The sequence below is a fragment of the Vigna umbellata genome, chromosome 10 (assembly GCF_029865625.1).
Source record: "Vigna umbellata cultivar VRB3 chromosome 10, Vumbellata_1.0, whole genome shotgun sequence".
NCBI lineage: Eukaryota > Viridiplantae > Streptophyta > Magnoliopsida > Fabales > Fabaceae > Vigna > Vigna umbellata.
In genome coordinates, this window is record NC_142174.1 from 20,374,244 (window position 1) to 20,397,791 (window position 23,548).

At 28.3% G+C, this 23,548-nt stretch overlaps 1 protein-coding gene across 1 annotated transcript; it reads right to left on the reverse strand.

The window, feature by feature from the left end:
* Positions 1-3,891: 3,891 nt before the first annotated feature.
* On the reverse strand, positions 3,892-10,645 carry LOC124822240 (early-responsive to dehydration stress protein (ERD4)). Its single transcript, XM_047294228.2, has 11 exons — positions 10,131-10,645; positions 9,050-9,202; positions 8,200-8,335; positions 7,500-7,601; positions 7,227-7,346; positions 7,055-7,135; positions 6,544-6,884; positions 5,849-6,094; positions 5,343-5,667; positions 4,874-5,107; positions 3,892-4,737 (listed from the first exon to the last, which is right to left on the reverse strand). The coding sequence occupies exons 1-11, from the start codon at positions 10,442-10,444 to the stop codon at positions 4,216-4,218; spliced, it is 2,574 nt and encodes an 857-aa protein (XP_047150184.2). The 5' UTR covers positions 10,445-10,645; the 3' UTR covers positions 3,892-4,215.
* Positions 10,646-23,548: the final 12,903 nt, after the last annotated feature.

Below are 23,548 nucleotides of genomic sequence, written 5' to 3' on the forward strand. Positions count from 1 at the left end.
TAAAAAAATACCTCAATAAACTATAAACATATCTAAAAATTAAATAAAATATTCATTTAAATATAATTTAATCATATAAATTAAAAAAATATCAAAAAAATAAACACAATTATTTAAAATAATTTTAATTACAATTTTATTACATTAAATATAATTATTTGAATAAATTCTAATTCCATAAATTATTAACCTATCCCTAACAATTACAAAAAAAATAATTACAAATAATTTAATAATATCTTTTAAAAACATATAAAAAAATTAAATTAATTAACTACAAATAATAATAATAATAATAATTAATTAAATATAAATAAATTAAAAAAAATTAATTACTTATAAATAAATTAGTAAAACATAATTAATTAACTATAAAAAAATAAAACAATTAATTAATTAACTATAAATAAAACAATTTTATAATTTAAAAACTATAAATAAACTAATTTATAAAACAATTAATTAATTAAAAATTAAAAAATAAATAAAAAGAAAACTAACGAAAATAGAAAATCCGGTTGAGGGATTTCAAAATCTGTTGACGGTGACATATTTCCTATTTTCTTTGAAAACCTTCAATATTTTCTTATACAAATTTATCACGAAACAATTTTAATTAGTTGTAAATAAATTAATAACAATTAATTAATTAATTATAAATTAATTAATAAAATAAAAAATTAATTGATTAGCTATATAATTAAAAAAATAAAACAATTAATTAATTAACTATAAATAAAACAATTTGATGATTTAAAAACTATAAATAAATTAATTTACAAAACAATTAATTAATTAACTAAAAATAAAAAAAAAACAAAAGGAAAATACATGTTCACAAGTTCATATAGTACCTAAATATACATGTAAACGAATAACATGCAAACGAATATCAAATAAATATTAACAACATCAAATATAAACACTAACCAACCTGGATTTGAAGTGTCGAGAAAGTAAACGAATCAAACACAGATGGAAACCAGTGAATGGAAGGAACAAAAAGAGTGAAACAGAGAGAGAGGAGAAGAAGACTGAATGAAAACAGAGAGAAAGAGAGAGCAAATATGTGGGAGTGGAGAAAGGATTTAGGATTTTAAAAAAGTTAAAAGTTAAAGGTAAATGTAATTTTTTTTTACCAAAGGGTATTTTTGTAAGGAAAATAAAATGAGGAGGTGCATGGAGAAATTAAGGTGGTTTGGGGAGAAACTCTCCATTTTCCATGTTCTTATACTTTAGGGTTTCTCTCCTTCTTTCACTTTTCAATTTCATTGTTTGTTTTTCTCTTTGCAACACCCACACTTTCTCTTCACGCACACAAGCTTCCTCTTTTGAATTTCATTTCTCCTTCTTATTTTATGTCTTTAGATACACACATATTTCTTTTTTTAATGAAATATGATGAATTTATAATTATATAAAAATTTGAATTAATTAAATTTAATTTCAAATAAATATTTTTGTTTACAATTATTTAATAATTAGTTAAATTTTGTATAATTTTTTAGAAATTTAAGTTTTTTTTGTTTGTAATAATATATTATTTAATTTTATAATATATACAAAACTTTTAACAAAATAAAAAACTAATACAATAAATTAAACATTTATAATTAAATTATAAAATCATAAACTAATACAATAAATTATACATTTATAAATAATATAATAAACTTAAAAATAATTTAAATAATTATAAATATGCATTTTTTATATTAACAAAATTAAATAATTATAACAAACACTGGTTTTAATAATTAACTATTTACTATACATATACATTATTATAATTACTAAAAACAAATAAATATCTTAATATATGGATATAGATATATAAATTTTTAGTTAACTTTCTGTTATATATTAAAATATCGCCTCTCATCTACATTTATATGTCAAGAAACGAAAAAAGTTAATAAATTACTCATTTTAAAACAAAATAACTTATATTCTAAATAAACATATTTAATATTTCAAATATATGTGAGTAAACAATCATTAGAATTAAGTTATTACTTAATTTTTTATAAAAACAAACTTTTTGAAAAGTTATTATAAATGGATAATGAAAAAGTAAATAACGTAGAATATGAAAAATAAGCGCATGATGTATCGGACATTGGATATAGAAAATACATTCTGAAAATACATATATTAAGTGACTTCCCACGGAAACTTTTCTGGAATTTGGTCCTTTTTTCCAGAACTCATAAAATACATTCTGAAAAAGAATTTGAGATATTTTATCAAAAAATAATAAAATATACAATTTAGAGAGAAAATATTAAAAAATTAAAATTATAAAAAATTATAAGAGTAGTATGGGAATTTTAATTTTTACCTAAAATGGTAAAAAAATTAACATTCTTCGTATTCTCTCGTCTCTTTATTTTATGTCATGTTTTTATTTTTATCTTTTACTTTATGATATTATAAGTCTGACTACAATTTAAATGTTGCTTGTTCGAATAGTTAGATGTCATTTTGTTTGGACTTAATTAAATTTGAAGCTATGATAGGTTTTGATATTTATTTTATGGAGTTTTTATTAAAAAATAATTAGTTTATTGAGTATTTAAAATTTTTATAATTTTTAATTAAGTTATTACTATTTAAATTTTTTAATAATTGAATTACGTGACAATTATCTTTTTATCTTATTTTGTTTATTTGTGTGATTTTATCAATGATGAGTTGATAATTTCTTAATTGCTATATAGAAAACATTTGAGAGCGTAAAATCTTATTATTTAACATATCTTGAGAAAAATAAAAATTTAAGTACAATATCGTTTCTTATTAACCACAACATATTTGTATAATTTTATCAATGGTAATTTTTTATTAACCACAACATATTAGTATAATTTTATCAATGGTAGTAGTTGATAGTCCCTTAATTGTTGTTGACCATAATGTAAAAAACATTTGAAAATATGAAAATATTATTATCTAATATATTTTGAATAAGAGCAATATTATTTTTTATTAACCACAATATTTTTTTAATGTGTGGAAACAAGTAGATGATGGACAAAATAACAATCATATCACACACAAAAAAATAAACAAAAAGACTTGAAAATATAAAAAGTTTGATTACTAAATAGATCACTAAGATTACTCTTTAGTTTTTTAGTATTGATGTTAGTTAAGGTTCTTTTGATAATTATGCTTTCTGAATGACATCAAACACGATTTTTTCAATTAACAAATATTATTTCAAATTTTCAGTTGATGATGTCATTTGAGATTTTTTTTTACCAACATTTTCTTGACAAAGATTGATAACTCTATTATTCAATTCATGTGAATCATGATTTTTTTTTTAATCTATACTAATTAAATTACTTTTTGAATGTTATTTATATGTCCATATAGATTAGAGTTGATAAGTATAAGTATTTTTCAAAAAATTTCAATCAAAAATTCCTTTCAGTGTCTACAATAATAAAGTAGTAAGATTTATATAGAATAGTAACTAAATTAGTAATATATATATATATATATATATATATATATATATATATATATATATATAGTAATTGAGATATTTTATCTACATAAAAAAAATATAATAAATTTTAAAAAGACATTTGAAAAACTAAACAATCTAGACACGAAAGCAAAATTGTAAAATTATTGATGAAATAAAAAAGGCTATGATTTACCAGCTCCTTGCCAAAAAGTAAATGGTGGGTTATTTTGATTCCCTTCCAAGTTCAAATCTAATAAAATCCCCTTCTCACTCGATAAAATTAGTGAAGTATGAACCTAAAATCTAAAAATTAGAAAACAAAATTTATTTCTATATTGTCACTTACTTTGATGTCATGGAGATCATTCTATTAAAAACATCATACTATAATACTTACTAAATTGAATCCAAAGAGAGCATAAATTGATAACTTTCATAAATGCAAAATTCAAGGTGATACAATAACTTATTTATCAGAATAACATTGAAATCTCCCTAGAAGTAAAATCCTGCTAGCCCAAATTTGGATGAAACCAAACCATTTACATGTAAGGAGAAAAATCATTTACACTTGAAATGGATAGCTAAGAAACCAAAACAGATCTAAGTCCACTGAAATACTAAACTTTCGGCAAGTCTCAAGCAACCTGGTTCATTGGCATGCATGCTGGGTTTACCAACTTTGATTCGCACTTAGATTATTCCCAACAATGCATGAGTTGAGTTCAGGGCTGAACTTAGTACTGATAAACATGATGAGGAGGAGATGGAGGATGGTATTGGTAGTAATAACCTGGTGGATACTCATTATATGGAGGTGGTGGAAAGGCTAGGGAGGGTTCATGTAAATGATGATTGGGTGGGATTAGGTCAGGCAAATGATGGGGTAGGGAGGGTTCAGGCAAATGATGGGGCGGTGATGATGATTCAGGCAAATGATGGGATGGTGGAGATTGTAGATGCAAATGATCGGGTGGGGATGGTTCATGCAAATGATGGGGTGGTGATGGTAGATGCAGATGATGGGCTGGTAATGATTGATGCAGATGATGGGGTGGGGAGGGTGAACTAGGCTCACTCGATGGAGAACTAGCAGCAGCAACATTGGTTTGATGTTTATCTACTCTGACTTCAATCAATTCCTCTTCTTCAACCTCAAATGACCTGAAGATTGGATGCAAGTAAGCATCGGCCAAATAAGCCTTTATGTTCAAGTCAGGTTCTGTGCTCTTCTCCAACATATCCTTTGACATTGCTTCCTGAATAGATCAAGAGAAATCAGTTTTCATGCAACCATCTTAAGTGTCATGTAGCCAACTTCGGAGAAGAACAAAAGGAAGTTTAGTGTAGAGAATTCTACACTATTCCAAAGGTTTTGCATGGTGCATATCTTACCTCAATAGGGTACTTCCGAAATGCTGGCTCAAAACGTCTCTGGCAATACTTGTGGAATGCAAATGTCAATATTGGTAATATAACAAGCAAAGGTGTGGATTTAGCTGCCTTTTTGGTGCTAAGCAATCCCAACAGAAGAAACTGGGATATTAGCATGCTTGCAATGATGCGGCTGTGAACTAGTGGCCAAAATGCAGCAGCACTTTCATACTGTTGGTTGTAGACATTGATTATCTGCATAGTTAAACATCATGTGAAGTTATATTTAGATTACACATCACCACATCCTGTTTCATTGAATTGACACACAAAAATGTTACAAGCTCATGAGCAATATGCCCTCGTACAGATTACATGAAACATGCTTGTTCTAGAAATTATGCTATGGTTCTAAGAAATCTTCAAGCTACTGTAAGTCCAATTAGCAAAACAAGGCATGTTTTAAGATCACACTAGCAGAGACACTGACCTGATGACGATAAACCAAATATGCAAAGGCAAAGAAGACTAGTATGAAGGGAAGAAGGATTGGTGTCACCACAGCGTACACAATTCCAAGAAGGAAGTATAGTTGAAGACTTGGAATAGTCTCTGGAAAGTCCACACTCCCAGGGTTCATGGCCTTTCCTCTATCTCTTTCTGTTTTAACTATGAACATGTTCTTGAGATGGTATATAACCAATGGCTTTAATCTTAGAATCTCACCAGCAATTCCAGCCCAGCCATCAACCATTATGTATGTTATAAAGAAAGTAGCCTTCATTGGAATGGAAACTCCAATTGTTCTAGGAATCCTATAGACAATAACAAGATTTATCAGACAGTGTAAGATTTAATAATGTTACAAAAAGTTATTGTATTTATTGCATTAAATATATGAAACTGGAACGTTGCTGCAAGATTATAACAGATCTAACACAATATATAGCCAGTCAGACGTTGCTTTAACTCAAAACTGCTCAATTAAAGACATACTGTGTAGGTGACTGGTGCAGGAAAGCATGCAGTTGTTGAAATGCAGTCCCAGTGACTATGCTTCCCAAGAAAACATTCACCAGCATAAAGTAATAATATTTTGCAGCTGTCTTCCGCTCAAGTGTTGACAGTGCAATATATCCCTCAATTTTTGACATGATCATCAGAACCGTTGGTAGAATGTACAGAAATACTTTAAGAGCCAAACCAGGAAGAAAACCTTGAAGAAAGGACTTGATGAAATTGCTGTCAAAAGCCAAAAAATCTCTGTTAAGCTAACAACAAGACATTTGAGCCAGTAAAGTATACAGTTTACCATATATTTTAATTTTACTACTGAAAATTCATCGAAACAGAATAAATGAAGAAAATAGTGTATAAAAAAGATAGTTGAATTTACAAAACCAAATAAGATAAATCAATCTCTTTAGTGATTTCTAAAATAGAAGATAACGAATATGTGCTTTGCGCTAAGGTAAAATAGTCAATTCTAATGCCTTCCAGACATTTGCATCCTTTATTACTCCAGTCCTGATTAATTCCAAAAACCTAAACTAACAAATCAAGATTGAGCATTATATATTCTACCAAAGAAGCCAAAACAGTTAATGAAGAAATTCTATAACAATGTATATCAACTTCTAGATTAATTACCTTCTCTATTTACATTCAAAAAGAAACTTAAGTTCACTTACAATTCTATAACTGGTCTGAGGAAAGGAGCAACTTTTTCAAGACCGTCCAAATTGGCAAGGGATTGCACAAAAGCAATGGGAATCATGTAGAAGAATACCAAGGCAAACACAGACAATGATATTACAAGCCTCCTGATGCTTAAAGAAACAAATGGTATGGCCAAGTTCCGCCAGTATACATCACGTGGCTCTGGAGCCCAATCAGTTAGCCAAAGAGTTGGATTCTTGCTTTGTTGGGTTTGTGCACAAACTGATGCTCCCCAACGGGAATTGAATGAAAGAAAAGCAACTGGTAAAATAGCTTTGGGATCTTTTATAATTTTCTGGCGTTCCAATGTCATCTGCATATGGTATGCAGTATAGCTATATTAAAGTATCTCAATTTCAATAGTGAATGCATGTGTATTAGCTTAAGGACACAGAAAATTACCATGTACATAGTTCAAAATCAAAAAAGGAAAAACCTGATAAAGGTAATATGCCACAGAAAAGAGAAACAAACCCAACTTACCACGTTATCAAGTTCCTTAATTGCATGTTTGTAGTACTCAACAGCATCAAGTTTTCGACCCCAAAGACCAAAAAGTCCAGTCTAAAGGGAAAAATAACAATGTCAGATTCAGGTTCCAACCAAACACATTATTTGTCACATTGTACCACTTACATTCTTAGCAATTACATACCTTGACAGTGGACCTCTTGCCAGGATGTCTCTCAGACTTAAGCTGGTAATAGTCCAACCAATTTTGGAGTCTTTCTCTTCTTTTTGCAAGTTTAGCGAATTTGTTTGCATTGTAGACAGCCTGAATAAAATGAGTGCATAACAATATGAATCATTTAATGTAAAGAAATATATTCTGCTGAGTTAAAATAAATCAACATTAACATGTATAAATTCCCTTATCAGTTTATCTTTAATAAACTTCGCCAATTAAGAATGTAATTAAAATGATTACCTGGTGTCCAATATAATGATCTGGGTGGTTTGTTTTAAAGAAGCCCTCCACAGAATCTGATACTGCGTGACCAGGCATGTGAGGGATATTCCTGACAACTACCTGTAAGAAGAATGCAAACCATGAAGATTTGAAAAGATGGTTAAAGAAAACTAGAGGAGATAAGCATTCATAGGTGTGACAATACAAGCTGAAAAGTATTCTATTCTAAAACCATAGCATCTTGGCTATTAAGAATTCAGTGTAAGCATCAACCCCATACAAGCCACATTTTTCAAGTACCAAGAATGGATTCAAAGCTAGAAACTGAAAATTAGCTCCTTGAAAAGAATGACAAAGAAGCACAGCCAGAGTTGCATCTTCTCCATGATCTTATTCTCACAAGCCTAATGAAAAACTCGGGAAATGCAAGTAATTCTATTTACAAACTGTCTAAGGATACTTGGAGCATTTTAAGCAGCATTCATAATGTGAGAATGGGCCCAATGAATTCTTTGCTAACTAGTAAAAGATAAACTGATGAAATGAACAATCCAAGCCTTACCATAATACATAAAAAAAAAATAAAAAAGGATCAGACACTTCACTGCAATTGAAAAATGGTGAGGACTGAAGAGCTCTAAGAAATGCTTTCTAACAATAACAAACAATCTCAATTTTATTCCACCCGATGAAAAATGAATTAAGATTTTTAACTTACTGTGAATTGCTCCACACGCCTGCGTTGTGATGCCATGAAATGCAATCTCATTGTTGCGACATAATCATATTCTTTGTACAGCAGAAAACAAATCCATAATGTGAACAGGTATTCCAATGCTATGTGAACAAAAAATCTGAAATTTATAATTCCAGCCGTTAGCTAATTGATAACACAAAATTACTATCGTGACAATGTAATGTAGGTTGCAATACACATAAAAATAAACAATACAAGATTTAACCAAAACAAGAGAGACAGGGAGATGAAAAGAAAATATTTAAATAGAGGATATTAGATATCAGGAATTGAATACGATTCCTTTTCAATGGAACCTTTATGGGTTAGTTGTCATGACACTAGTTAACCAGACATTGCAAAAATTTATATCTATTTTGTTTCACTGGCATATGATTAAAAAAATGAACTCTTTGATGAAAGAAAATTAAACTGTAGCTAGATACGTCTGAAATCTGTTTTAAAACATGGATCATAATAGTTCAGCATTACAAATTACTTGAGACGATAAATAGTAGTACACCATGCCTGATTGATATCTCATGATTTCTTGAAGATATATGTAAAAATTTCCTTAGAAGAATTATTGAAATGATTTTCACAAACAGTTAAACTCAGTCTTCTGGTTTGCTGTCACACCATGTATCCTGAGACAATATAAGATATATGCCACAATTATATTTTTCTCAATAAAACTTTAATCCTTGGGTGATGCGAGTAGTTAAAGTCAAGAGAAGAAAACACAAAACTTGGACCTCAAGCGAAGCATTACTTCATAAAGAAAGTTCTGAATTATTTGTTTAATTTTTTGGGGGAGTTTAAGGAAACATACCTTATAGATTCAGTAGGAACATTTGATATTGAGAGTTTATCAATATCACTCACTACCAATTCCTTCTTCAGGAAAAATAACGTTCCACTTGATACGTTGACTGGTATAAGAATGAGGAGCGCCACAATTGTGATTGGAACAAAAATCTTCAAGCTGAAAAGAAAGAGATAAAAATTAGTCAGATTACTAGTAACCCAGTACAGTAATTTCGACATTAACAAGAAGTTGAAAAGGAGACGCTTATCTCTCTTTTCACGATCTGAAAGTCATGCCTCCAAAGTTCACATCAAAAGATTACATTCATAAATACGATAGACAGAAAAAAAGGTGCATCTTTCACATGCAACAGATAAAAGTTGACAGAAAACAGAAACAGAGGGAGGAGCACAAGGACAAGTGGAAAACGTAGAAAATTGGACAACACCGTAGAAGGTGAAGCTTCCACGGAAGAGATTTAACAAAAGCTGGCAAAACCAAAAAGAAAGTTGACAACCACACGGCATAACTCTAGAATCTATTTGATAATCAAACGCATGGAAATACAAATTCAATCAACAACCGAATGCTTAACATTTTTCGAAGAAGAGCAATTTTCCAAACATAGTTGCCGCGCAGCAACAATGCATCGCAACAATTCCCCAGCAAAAAAAATTACAATTCCCAGAAACACAACAGCATGTCAGTTCAGTCTCTTTTTTTCCAATGATAAAAATAAATGTAAAAAAAGTAGTCAGTGTCTTGATTTGACTAAAGTTTAAAACTTTTGCATTAAGATGATAAAAAAAAGGAACAAATTGCAAGCATGGTCGCCGCACGATAATCCATCACATCAATCACACAATTCACAGAATTTGGCACATTGAATTAAAAAAAAAATACAGAGTATGCTTACAAATACAATCTTCTACGATGGATAAGGAAAAAAAATGGTAATTTTATTGAGTTGAGCTGAAAGCAGCAAGTGCTTGTTGAAAACAAACAACACAACAATGGAGTCAACAGTAGAGACGAAAGAGACGTGGTTAATATTTAAAGGAAAAGTGAAAGCTGATGGGAATGGTGTAAAAGGAGAGAGGAGTACCCCAGAGTGTAGATTCTAAGGAAAGCAGCAGAGTCAAGGCCAGCATGGCTAATAATCTCAGACTCACTCATTCTGAGAGCCTGTGGCATCCAATTCAGGAAGGTAAGGTAAGTCTTGAAATTGAGGTTCACAAACTTGCCCACAAAATTCCCAGAACTCCTAGGACTACTTCTCCCTCCACTGAGATACCACTTGGGAAAGTAGACCCTATCATTGATGGGTTGAATTCTCAGCAGAGCAAAAGCCAGCAAGAAAGCAAAGGCCGAGAGAATGTTGATGGTAGCTGAGACACCAATGTCTGCAAGGGTTGCCATTGCAGAAAGCAAAAGAGTCCAGAGAGAGAGAGAGAGCGAGAGAGAAAAGAGATGGGGTGTTCAAGAGGAAGAGAATTGAATAGAAGAATGAGAAGGGAAAGAATAACTGATTCTTGGTAACTCCAATTCTTTATTGCAGGGTGGAAATAAAAAAAGCTGGGTTCTTTGCTGTTGTTTGACTTTATTGAGCATCAATTAATAAACTTTATTTAAAAAATTAAAGTTTTAGAGTTGGGTTTTGTTTGATTGTGATGAGTAAGAGAGCACTTTGCAAGAGAGGCTTTCATGTGCTAATGAGAAAGGATTTTCTCTAAACAGAGTGGCATGTTTTTCTTTTTTTTTTCTGTGTGATTTTGCTAAGAATGTAATGTTACCTTACAAAGGTAGAATGTTAGTCTTCTTTCCTATCATTCTCTGTTGTCGTGGTTTTGTGATTGTCTCTATCTATGTCTCAATGATCGTATGCATAAGATAAGAGAATTGAAAAGGCACAAAAAAGAAAATTTAATTAAAGGGACTAATCTTTTTACTTTGATATTTTTTTTATATCGCCTTTTCCTCGCGGCGGGAAAGTTCGCCGTAATGACGTGAATCGCTACGTTCGCGGCAATAAATCGGCTTACGCTGTCCAATTCGCAGATGATACTATACATGTCTCTGTTTAGGCTTAGAAACTACACAATGTTTTTAAAAAATTGATATTTTGTTTTAATTCAGATCTTTTTATTCAGTAACATATGTTTGATAATGAATGATATCATGGAAATGAACTTAATGGTGTGAAGATTAAATGAGATAGGTAGCAGCATGAAATTATTAAAATGCGAGTTATATATGTTTCTTTTTGAAATGAATTCTTGAAAAGTAACTTCAAATTTTTCATGTTTCTAATTAAAGAGAAATCATTGGTAATGTAACTAATTTAAGTTTCATTCAGACAGAAAAATTTAATAGTTTAATGTTTTGTCTTTATATATTTGTTTATAATTTTTTAAAATAAATATAATTTATTTATATTTTTATAATTGATGTAATTTTTATCATAAATTTGAAATAGTTTCTCATATTTTGTATTATTTTATTTTATTTTTAATAATTTTTATGTGATGATAAATTATTTATGATATTTAAAAAATAAAAATAATCGAGATGTTAAAATTTATAATAATGTATGATTTTATTTGAAAATAAATTGTCAAAGAATAGTAAAATTTTAAGTTTCAAATGGACCTCCCTCATTTTTCTTAGTTTTGAAAATTTTAATTAATAATTAGAGTATATTAAAAAATAATTAAAACGCATTGTTAGCCTTCTTTCAAATTATTAAACTGGGTAAATTTATGGTAACGGTGGGGTGTGACCTAGTGGGGCATGATCAGAAAAAATAAAAATGTTATAAAATTTGGGTTTAATTAATATTTTTGACTTTATAGAATAAGTATGCTATAATTTCAGTTTGTGTAATTTTTTTAATCTCTTTAAATTTGTTGTGTAATCTTTATGAAATGTGTGAATTTTTGTTTTCATTTCTATAAAGTATTTATTACTTTTATTGTTTAAGTTTTGAAATCATTAATATCGATTCATAACATTTCATTTTACAGAAAAACAAAAAACATATTTTTGAATTATTTATTGTTGACATTGCTTCAAAATAATAGTACTAGTTATACCAGTTTTTATAATTGTTAGACTTGATTTTTAGTTTAAGACAAACATTTAATAAATATTATATAGCAATAAAAATAAAAAGAATAATTTTAATTTTAAAATAAAAAAAAATACATAGTGAAAAGACTAACCAAGAATTGGACTTTTAAATTGAAACAAACTTATTTTATATAGGCTTGATTTTAATTCTATTAAATTTAAATACTTTTAACAGCCTCTATTTAATTTTTATATTACCAACGATATTGTTTTATTAATCACAAAATTTTATATTTCTAAAAATATAAATATTAAAAGTAAGATAACAAAAAAAAAGAGTCACGTCATCTAATTAACAAAGTTAAACTACAGTAACTAAACAATATAAAAATTTTAAGTACTTAACATATAAAAAATAAATTAATAAAAATTCAGTTAAAAATACACAAATTTATAAAAACTAAAACTTAATTATGTTTTTTATATACAAATATAAATACATAAACTTATATATTTGTGTAATAATTTACGTAAATTTGTGTTACTTAAATTATCTGATCTTGGAATAATTAAAACTAATACTTATACTCATATCTATTCGAGTTTAATAATTCAAACATATATACGAATGAGATAACATTAAATGATACTTAATATTATTATTCAATGATATAATTAATCTCATTCAAGTAGTAGTAACATGTAACGTCAAAACTTTTATTATGATTATGTGATATATTATTTGATGATACATGTTTATCTTAGAATAATGTTTTTTATTTTATTATGATTTTTTTCAGTATACTAGATTAAAGATTTATGTTTATTTCTCATTTTATGATTATATTGACTCAAATAATTTTTTTCTATGCACTAAAAAGATTAAAAGGAATTTCTTATCATATGAATGAAATTGTCATCGAAATAAAGAACTCCTATCTAACAAAGTGGTCAATATTTTCAAATTGTTTCAATAAAAAGAATCCAATTGATATTTTATCTTAGTATATGATTGAAATGAAAATTTCATCATAATTAAAGTTAATAAAGATGTATTGAAATAAATAAAATAAAATAAATAAGAAGTGAAATTCAACACAGAGAGTTATGAAATTTAGAATTTCAAGATAAAGAAAGTGGTAACCGAAGCACCGTGATTGGCGTAACTATCCCATTTCTTAAGACGACTGACATCGAAAAGTTATTAGGGTTAGACAGTTACAACAGCAACCCTCTTTTGTGTTTGGTACATAAACACATCATGGTATCACATGAAGAAATATAACATAGAAAAACAACAGTGTTTATAAACCTGTAATGTGAATTAATTATTTGAAAAAATAAACATAAAATATAATTAATGAGAACGTTGTATCCAAAATAGTTCAGAAGAAATGATAGGGTGCCCGTGACAGGCAAGAAAGAGGGGTCTCATTCAGTCTGATAACGTTGCTATGCATGCAGCGAACACAAATAACTAGTAAGCAGTGTGCCAAATCAGAAACAACCCTAACGACAACTTTTAAATGTGTACAAAGAAATTTGACCCCTTATTCCACCGATTTTGTCGCTAATCGCAGGGTTTCCCGATTCACTATGTTGTCTCATTGGCCTTCTAATATTCATTGCTTCCAAGGAGATGAACCTTCTGGCTACTCTTTTCAGAAAACACAACAACATCACGTGATCACATATGAGTTAATTAACTCACCAAAATTCCATTTTCAGGATTAGTTATCTTAATTAAAGATCTTAATATGTATCTTCATGTTAAGTAATGATCACAAATCTTAAACACATTACAAGTTTTTGAATCTGTTTCGTTCTTTTGAACTGTTATTGGTATCTGATTTCTCTGGTGAAAATATGGTAAGGCTAAGTTTCAGTGGAGGATTGAAAAAAAGTTTTAAGTGTAATAGTTATATACATAGATAATTTGAGAGAATAAGTTGTATTTGAAAGTGATCATTATTGTATTTTGTGTAAGTTATATTAATAAGTTTGCTTTATAAATATTATATCATGATAAATAATTCTGTTTTATTTTTACACATATTATAAAATAGACTTATAGGTGATGATATGGATTAATTTTATCTTAAAATATTTATATAAATTGAAAGTTATATAAAATTATATGATTGGATGCACACCAATGTATGTATAGATAAGAATAAAAAAACTGGTAACTGATAATAACAAATTAGTAGTATATTTATGTATATTATTATTATTTAATTTAATTATGTAATTTAATTTTATTAAATATATTTTTAATTATAGTATACAATTAATAAATTTTTATTATAAACGTTTTCGTTTTTTTTAATTTTTATAGAAACAAAAATTAATATTTTCAATTCTTATAAAATGTTTGATATTAGGTTTAGTTCCTATACCATAATTTTCTTTGATTTTCATTCTTTTAAATTTAAAATATACTTCTAGTCCTTGGTATTAATTTTAGTATAAAATAATAGAATTTGGTTTAAGCATCTTAAAAGTTTAAAAGTTTGTTATTATAACAATTTTAAATAGTTATGATAATTTCTCATTTTTAAGAAATAAAAGTAAATAAATTTATAAGATAAAAAAAACTGGTTATAATATAACTTTCTCACCAATTATTATTTTTAAATATCTCAATCATTTAATATTCAATGCACAAATAATTTAGTTATTTGAATAATTAATTATATACATTAGAAATTAAAATATTATAAATTTCAAAGTTGATAAGAGTTACTATTACGTAAATTAAGTATTTGGACAATTTGACACTCATCAATTTAATAATTAAATGCAAATTAAATTAATGATATTTTGATTTAACTTATATGACTAATTTAATGGATTAATTGAATGAATTAGTTTTTTATATTTGATTCTTGAAAAACTGTGATAAGATTATTTTATTAATTATTGAATATGTTAATTGATCTTTTATCTTCTTGTTTGACATTTTGGTTTAAATTTTCAATTTATTTTGAATCTTTAGACCTTTAAATTAACTCTTAGCGAAAGAATATTAAAAATTAAATGAATATGTGTTATGTGATAATCAACCTAAGATATACTCTCTATACTGTAAATCTTAGAGAAAACTTACAATGTTTTATCTCTTTTAATATATGGCTCTAACCTAGTTAATATACACAATTAATTCATAATAAGTTACTACACAACAAGCAACAAGCATGAGTGTAAGTCATCCAGAAAAATTATACAATACCACAACTCTATTACATTTCATTTCAACACTAAAATTCATAATTTAACTTAATTCATAATCACTTCATCAAACTTGTAAGAGAATTTATTAGGAAAACACAATACAAATAAGACATGAATTCACTATACACAAAGAATTAACACTACTTCCAATCAAGATCTTACGAATTTACGAATCTTTTTATGGTGTTCAATTTTTCCCGTATCTATTCAATGTGAGATTAAGATTTATGTTTGGATTTCTAACAATCTTACCCTTAAGTGTGAATTCTTTCACATTAGTACTTTTCCCTCGAACGAAAACATTTTAAACCACAAGTATCCTTACCACTATTTTCGTTCATCATGATAAGGATATGATTTTCTGATCCTATGTCAAGAAGACTTTAAGGTTTGTGGTTAGAGAAATTTGTTTTGTACTATTGTTTTATTTTATGTTTGTATTTCTTTGTTTTTCATATTAGAGCATTATTGTTTTGATGTATTGGGTAACTGTAAATATGTGTTTATGCTTTTAATTTGAGTCTCTTGTACTGATATTTGATTTGTACCCCTAAGTTTTTACTTCTTACATTGGAAAGATTTTTTTACTTTAAAAATATTGGTATTCTCTTTTGTAAGTATTGTTTCTATTTTATGTTGTTATTGTTATTTTAGACTCTCCAAGTTTGGGAGAATTATTTATGTTACATACTTTAATATTTTTTGTTGTTGTGTTATTGTTTTCCTTTGTCACAAACACATACACATATAAAGACTACACATAATTTCATATAACAAACAATATTTAGTAAAAATTATTTATTTTTACCTTTAAAAAAATATTCACTAAGCAAATTCTATTAGAAACTAACACCTTTCTTATTAGCATTTCATACTTTAACTCCATGGATATAGTAAAAGTTTAATGCATTTAACATTAAAACTCATGACCTTGGTTTAGTTAAACAAGAGTATCAAATGATAAACTCACTTGAGTGAGTCATATATATGAAACATTTGCTTGTTTAACTATTTAATTTTAATGTGAATGAGAAAACATGGTTGTTATTTTTGTCAAATAATTTTATTACAGCAATCAACTTGTTTTTCTTCTTTCCAATATTTTTCAACTTGCTATTTTCTAACTTTTGCAGAGAGAAAATAAACAAATTGATCGAAAAATTAAAATACATTAAAAAGAAAAAATTCTAATTGATAGACAAAATGATAAAAATAATAACTACATTTAGATGAATAAACTAAATATTTTGAGTATTCTATAGAATGGGTTTTTTAATAGACTTTGAAATATCTAAATTTACAAAGTATTTAAAATTTAATTAAATAAAAATTAAAAATTAAAAAATTACTACTTAATTTGTGCTTGGTTGTTAAATAAGAGGCTTCAATGTATAAATATTTGGTGGATTAGCATGATATTTATTTTTTGTCTTGCACAAATCTTGGTCGAAACTAGAGATGAAATATTTTATCATTTTTCCTTCAAAAACATTTTAACACTTTCATTACAATAAGACTCCAACACCTCTCTTAAGAAAAGTAAGTGTATTTGTAGAGCTCACTATAGATAAGAAGCCTCAATTGTTTAACGGTTATACAATAACAGCTGGATGTGCGTTTTTATTTAAATACAAGAGTGTCTTCTTGTAATAAAAATCATAATTATAGATCCTCATTAAATCATATTTGAATAGTTAATATCAATAAAAAAAATCATGATTTGTAATAAACTATGTACATATTAAATAATCTTTATTCTTAATAATCTAGATATAGTTGGACTAGTTTTCCTTTATCATTACGAAGATATGAAAGTAAAAAAAAAATTGTGTTTTTGAAAATGTGAAAAACATAGTTCTAGAGAAAAAAAAAAGTAATTAATTGAATAAGTGTGAACAAAAAATATTCTTAAATTAGCCTAAACGGCTAGTGTTATAAAAATAGAAACTTAAAATATAATATTAATATAAATTTCAATAATAGTTATAAAAAAGGTTACATTCTTTTGTATTTCCAATTGCTAAATTTAAAATTAAAATTCTATATTCTAAATAACTTAAATTCAAAATAAATTTAAAAACATTTTGTATTGTATGTGTTTGACATCGAGCAACACATCAGAAAATGTATTTAACTCATTCAATATCGTTTCGACTTATATTATTAAAATTGTTGTTTCACGTGTGATCAAGAGTATCTCGACCACATCATATTTTTGTATCATCTCAGACGTCCATGAATACATACTTGATATCATCCCATCTTGTGATGACCAAGATTATTAGTCTCATCACGCTACAACAAGAAAAAATGTTAATAGTTAAGACATATTATTAAGATAATTATACAAATTAATTAGGTAATTATTTTGTCCATGCGCACATAAGGGTCTATAAACCTAATATAAATAACATTGTTTATGAGGTAATTAATTATATATTCATTATTACAACATTTATTATTTTCACTATAACACGCACCCCTGAGTGTCAAGAGTGTCTTCTACAAGCACACCTCATCAATAACATAGTGAAGGACTTTAGCATTGTTAAAATGAAAACGACAACTACACCAATCACACGTAGCAAGTAATAAATATTGTTATCTCCATAAGGGACTCGTGCAAGCATGACAACATTCACAATTCATAACTCAAATAAACAACACTCACAAAAACACAAAGAAACCATCTTTTGTATTTTTATCAAACAATTGTTGTGTAATAGAAATTTAACATTGAGTATATGCAATTGTCAATATTAGATTTCATTGACTTCATTTTCATGCATTCACAAACATCTCAATTTCATATTCAAGTTAAAATCAACTTACAATAATACTCAAATCATATTCTTAAAGACTTTGAGCATATGATAACTTATCAAGTTTCAATTCATTAAATCCTCAACAAGCAATGCATTAAGTTCAAGAGTCTTAAGTGCATTAAGTTCAAGAGTCTTAAGTTCAAGAGTCCTCAACAAACAATTCTTTGAATCATGTTTTATCCCCTTTATTAAGAATTCAATTTTAGTTTTAGGTTCAAAATACATTTTCCAACACCTCAAGAATCATAAATCATGCATGAGTGACCAAAACAAAGCAAACATTAAGCATGGAAATCAAATACTAACATTAAAATGGAAAAACATATGTATTAACATCACAAATACACAAGAAATCAATTTATTACATCTAATCTCAACAAATAGAGTAATTCTCCACGGTGGAGAACTTAGGGTTTCCAAATAGAAGAGATAGAGAAGATGCAAGTCATCTCCCAAGGTTCTTGAGAGTTGCTCCATGCTCCAATTGTGGCTCCCTTTTGCATCAATGCCTCTAATTCGTAGATCAACTCCCTCATCAGCCCCAAAAGGGGGAAAACACCATGAATTAAGACTGGAGACCCAAAGAGGAGTGAGAGAGCTTCCCAACACCCCAAACAAGCTTCGAGCACCTCTCTTAGTCGCTCTAGATGAAGAAAAATCATGGAAGGAAGAGAATGACTCAAGAAGACATGTACAAATACCCAATTTTTCCATGTCAGCGACATTACCACCTAATGTCATCTTATTACCACTAGGCGCCATCAATTAAAATGTGAAACAACAACCTCTGTGAAGCCACCATTTAGCCTTCTAATACTCTGTAGCTAAATTTTCTTTTTAATTTTATAGAGTTGGGAGCGATTCCTATAGCGCTCGACACAGGTATTTACCTCAAAATCAATATTTTCTTATACAATTATGCTTCCTTGAAGTCTAGTCTATTTTCCTCCATCATAGTTGCTTCCTATACAAAAACAACTAAAACATATAAAGGATACAAAAACAAGATAAATTTAAGGATAAACTAAAGGTAGAAGCTAGGAAAAGTTAATTGTATTCTCTAAAACAACCACACCAAAGCTCGTAAGTATCAATGTTATCGAACACCAATTTTTTCTTTATTATATTTTGATTCTACAACCAAAATTTATCCACGAAGTAAAAAAGGAGAAGTTTAAGCTTTTGTTCCTAATCGAAGTTTATACTTCAAGAATAAGCTTCTGTTGGTAAGACAACCAAAACATAAAGTGATTAAAAAAATAAAATAAAATTAAAACAATAGGTTTCAGTCAAACGCGAGCAAGAACGAGAACAAGAGTAAGAGTGAGAGCAAGAACGAGAAAGATCAAGAATAACCACTCAAATGTGATTCAACAACCAACACAACAACAACGTTGTGGTGTCAAACACAACAGATCAAAATCAACATGAACTTGCAATGTTGTGATGCCCCAACACGAAAAGATGATAATGACCTTCGAAATGTAGTAACGACACCAAAACAAGAAGAAAACAAGGTTAGCAAAAGAAGAGAAAAACAAGAATGAAAGGAAAAGATAAGCGAGAAACCAAAAGGAAGATAAACGATAATAAAGACAAAAAAAACCTCAACGAAGGCTATAATAAAGGAAAATATAAAATTTCAGCAACAAAAGAGAAGAATGCAACGGTGCAATGTGTAAGATCCTTGAAAATATTTGTAAGTCAGATACTAGATAAAAAAATAAAAAAAATAAAAAGAAAAAAAAATAAAAAAAATAAAAAAGTAAATAGTGAATAGTAAAAAAAAATTATTTTTGGAAAGGATAAGTGTTCCACGTAGCTTTGAGATCAGAATTCACCAATTTGCAAATAAAAAATTATTTTTGTAATAGTAAAATGAATAAAAAAATGAATAGTTAAAATGAATAGTAAAAATGAATAGTAAATTTTTTACTATAAATAGCCAAGGGGGAGAGGCTGAAAATTTACACCAAAATTCTAGAAAAATTTGTGAGAGAAGAGAGTTGGAGGAAATTCTAGGTGTAGAAGGAAAATTCTGGAAGTTTTCGGAGAACGGTTTCAGAGGAGGAAATTAAGTCTGGAATAGAGGTAAGGGAAGCCACTCTTATACTTTGCTTTTCTCTAGTACTAAATTTTGAATATGGAGTATTTTGTTGCTGTATGGTCTTGAATTTTGAATGAGAACATTTATTTGTTTCTTTTGTATTTTTGGAAGGACGAGAAGTTGTCTAACCGGCTCTGCCAGATTCAACTTCTTGTTTCCCCAAAGCTTTGGTTGTTTCTTATATCTTTATATTGTATTTTTGGAAGGACGAGAAGTTGTCTAACCGGCTCTGCCATATTCAACTTCTTGTTTCCCCACACCTTTTATTTCTTATTTATATTGTATTTTTGGAAGGATGAGAAGTTGTCTAACCGGCTCTGCCAGATTCAACTTCTTGTTTCCCCAGAAATTTTATTGTTTTATCTATTTTTTTTATTGCATCTTTCTGGAAGGATGAGAAGTTGTCTAACCGGCTCTGCCAGATTCAACTTCTTGTTTCCCCTGAATTTTTATATTAATATTATTTTGATGGTAATGGGAGCTAATTATTTTTGTATGAATTTATTTTATAAAATATTTGCATATGAATGTTGAACTGGTGTGCTCTTGTGAAACTATTTATGACTTTTATTATATTAGGTGTGATAACTGAAACTGTGAAATTGTACATGTTGTGATGTGATGAATTTAATCTGTTTTGAATGAGTTTGTTGGCTGAAATTGATCTTGTTGGAAGGTCTGGAGTAAGGGTTCTGTAATAGCTGGTATATGGGTATTAAATAGATGTACATATATTGTTTGAGGTTGCTGTGAGAGGAAGTGAAAATATTAAAATTTGGCATTTCAAATTTAGAGCATAAGAGAACATGGTAGATAATTTAAATAAATCAATTGTTAATTATTGAGGGCCTTTCTTTGTTGGTAGGATAGAGGAACCTTAAAAACCTGAGTTGGCACATCCCTGATCATAGAGCAGCCCTGGCCTGGTCCAGTCAGTTGTGACTAGTCATATGTGCTGGCGTCGAAGGTGAGTTTGATGCGTTCAGACATCTGGGTCCTCTCCGGTGACCAATTGGGGTAAAGAAAAATCTCTACTAGGATGAAAATAAAATAAAACAAGTTGATTGTAGATGCATAATATTATCATGGTAAAAACTTCATATATATTTTATTTATCATTATATTGAGCCCAGACTTTAATATGTAGTTCCTAAGATATGTTGATGTATTTTGGCTGATATATGATCTTTGATTGGTGAAAATATGTTGAGTTATACTCGTTATGGTCAAAATGAATTTATAATAAGAAGTATGATATCTGGCAATATGTTTAATTTATTGACACCAAAACAGGTTATTGTCAAATTATGATTAGAGAATGAATATGATTGAGTTATGTGGATAAGAGGTTATGAATTGTTGATTTGATGAAATGTTGGAGTGGATAAGAGGGTATGAAATGTTGACTTAATGAAATGTTGAAGTGGATATAAGAAATCATTGCTTATGAGATGATGTTTACTACGGGGAGTAGTATGTTCGGTTTATACCATGAGAGCTTGATATGAGCAAAGTAACACCCGAGGTTTATGAAAGCAGGCAGAAAGTGGTCTGACCATAAGGCTTTGACATAAACATATGATTCGTAAGTTTTATAGAAGCAGACAGAGAGAGGTCTGACTATAAGGCTTCAGAAAGTGAGACATAGTATACATGTAAGGCTTAAGGAAGCAGACAGAGAGCGGTCTGACCATGAGGCTTCGTGAGTAAGCATGGTATACTCGTGAGGTTTATGAAAAAGAGAAAGATTATGAATTAATGATATCGGGATAATGATACATGATTGAAATATTTGTTATAAGAAAGTTTAATGATTGTATGATATGGTTGACTTACCCTTATTTGTTTGTGCTATGATCATATAACTCATGTTATATGTGAGCAGATAATGTTGCAGATGTGGTTGACAAAGCTTAGAGATGATGAGAGAGATGCGGGGAAAAACTTTCAGGGCTTTTTATAAAAAGAATAAATTTGCATAAAAAAAGAGGATATGTTGTGTAAGATTTATAAGTTAAATTTCGAATTTATGTTAAGTGATGAGGACTATATTATTTAAAGTTTGTAAGTTTGGAATTGTACTTTGGAAGAATTGAAATAAAGTTTGATTGTTTATATCAGATATTAAATTAATTTAGTCTTTACTACCAGTAATACCCTTTAAATTAATTGGGGTGTTACACAATGAAACAACAACCTTTCACAAATTTATCCTATGCAGATTAGTATAGGCTTTGATTCTAGGTTAAACTGAAGTTTATACTTTCACATCCAAAATAAAGTCTTTCAAAAATATCATCACATTTTGAAAGACTTCATTTTCTTCTTGAAATCAAAATTTGTTAAACGAATTTAAATCATTTTTTTACACTAGTGTTTATAGGCTTAGGACGATATTTGAATCTAAACACATATTAACTAAGAGGTTGAAGAGTGAAAACAGAAAAAACTTCTTGTAAAATATTTGTAGTGTACTTTCCATCAAGAACACATTTAAAAATTCAAAAAAAAATCTTACCAATTATATATTTTCACCCATACATATATTCATATATAGAGGTAAGAATGTTGAGGGAGGCCATGAGTTCTCACCTACCACTAAGTCAAATTTATAATTTTTTTCTTAGTAAGAAAAAAATTCACTTAATGTTATATAAAGGAATTTTATTTGATATTTTTGTTGTTGTGAATAATCATTTTGTCTTTTAATAATTAGGCACGCCAGATTATTTTAATTATTGGGCTTACTTTCTTCTTCTTATCGGATCAACCCATCAACGTCACATAACGTCCAAAACAACAAACTACACTTGGGTGTTACTCCCTCCACCCCCACACGTCTCTTCCTCCACCTCCCCAATTTTCTAAAATGTCAATTATATCCTTCTAAAATGACAATTATATCCTCAAAAGTTAAAATTTTTTATTTTTATTATTTTAATATTTTAATTTATTTAAAACTTCTTATTTACTTCCCTCTGCACCTCTTCCTCTCTTCCATTTTCGTTTACCTTTCTCTCTTCCGTTAAGCTTCTTCTCCACCTATAACAAATTCATATTTTAACAAATTCATATTTTAACAAAATTATTACCTTTAAAAACTAACCATATATAACATTTAAAATTATAAATTTAAATATAAATTACTGTAAATAAAATAAACAAATAAAATAAAAACGAAACGTAAAAGGAACACTGCCTCTGGACGGATGACATCCTTCAACGGATGTCAACATCCGTTGAAGGCAAAACGGATGTCGACATCCGTTTTGCCTTAAACGGATGTCG

Coding starts and splice junctions, on each gene's coding strand:
- LOC124822240 (XM_047294228.2), bottom strand. CDS start 10,444: ATGGCAACCCTTGCAGACATTGGTGTCTCAGCTACCATCAACATTCTC. Junction 9,203..10,130: donor CTTAGAATCTACACTCTGGG/GTACTCCTCTCT, acceptor CTTTCTTTTCAG/CTTGAAGATTTTTGTTCCAA. Junction 7,602..8,199: donor GGCGTGTGGAGCAATTCACA/GTAAGTTAAAAA, acceptor TTCTTCTTACAG/GTAGTTGTCAGGAATATCCC.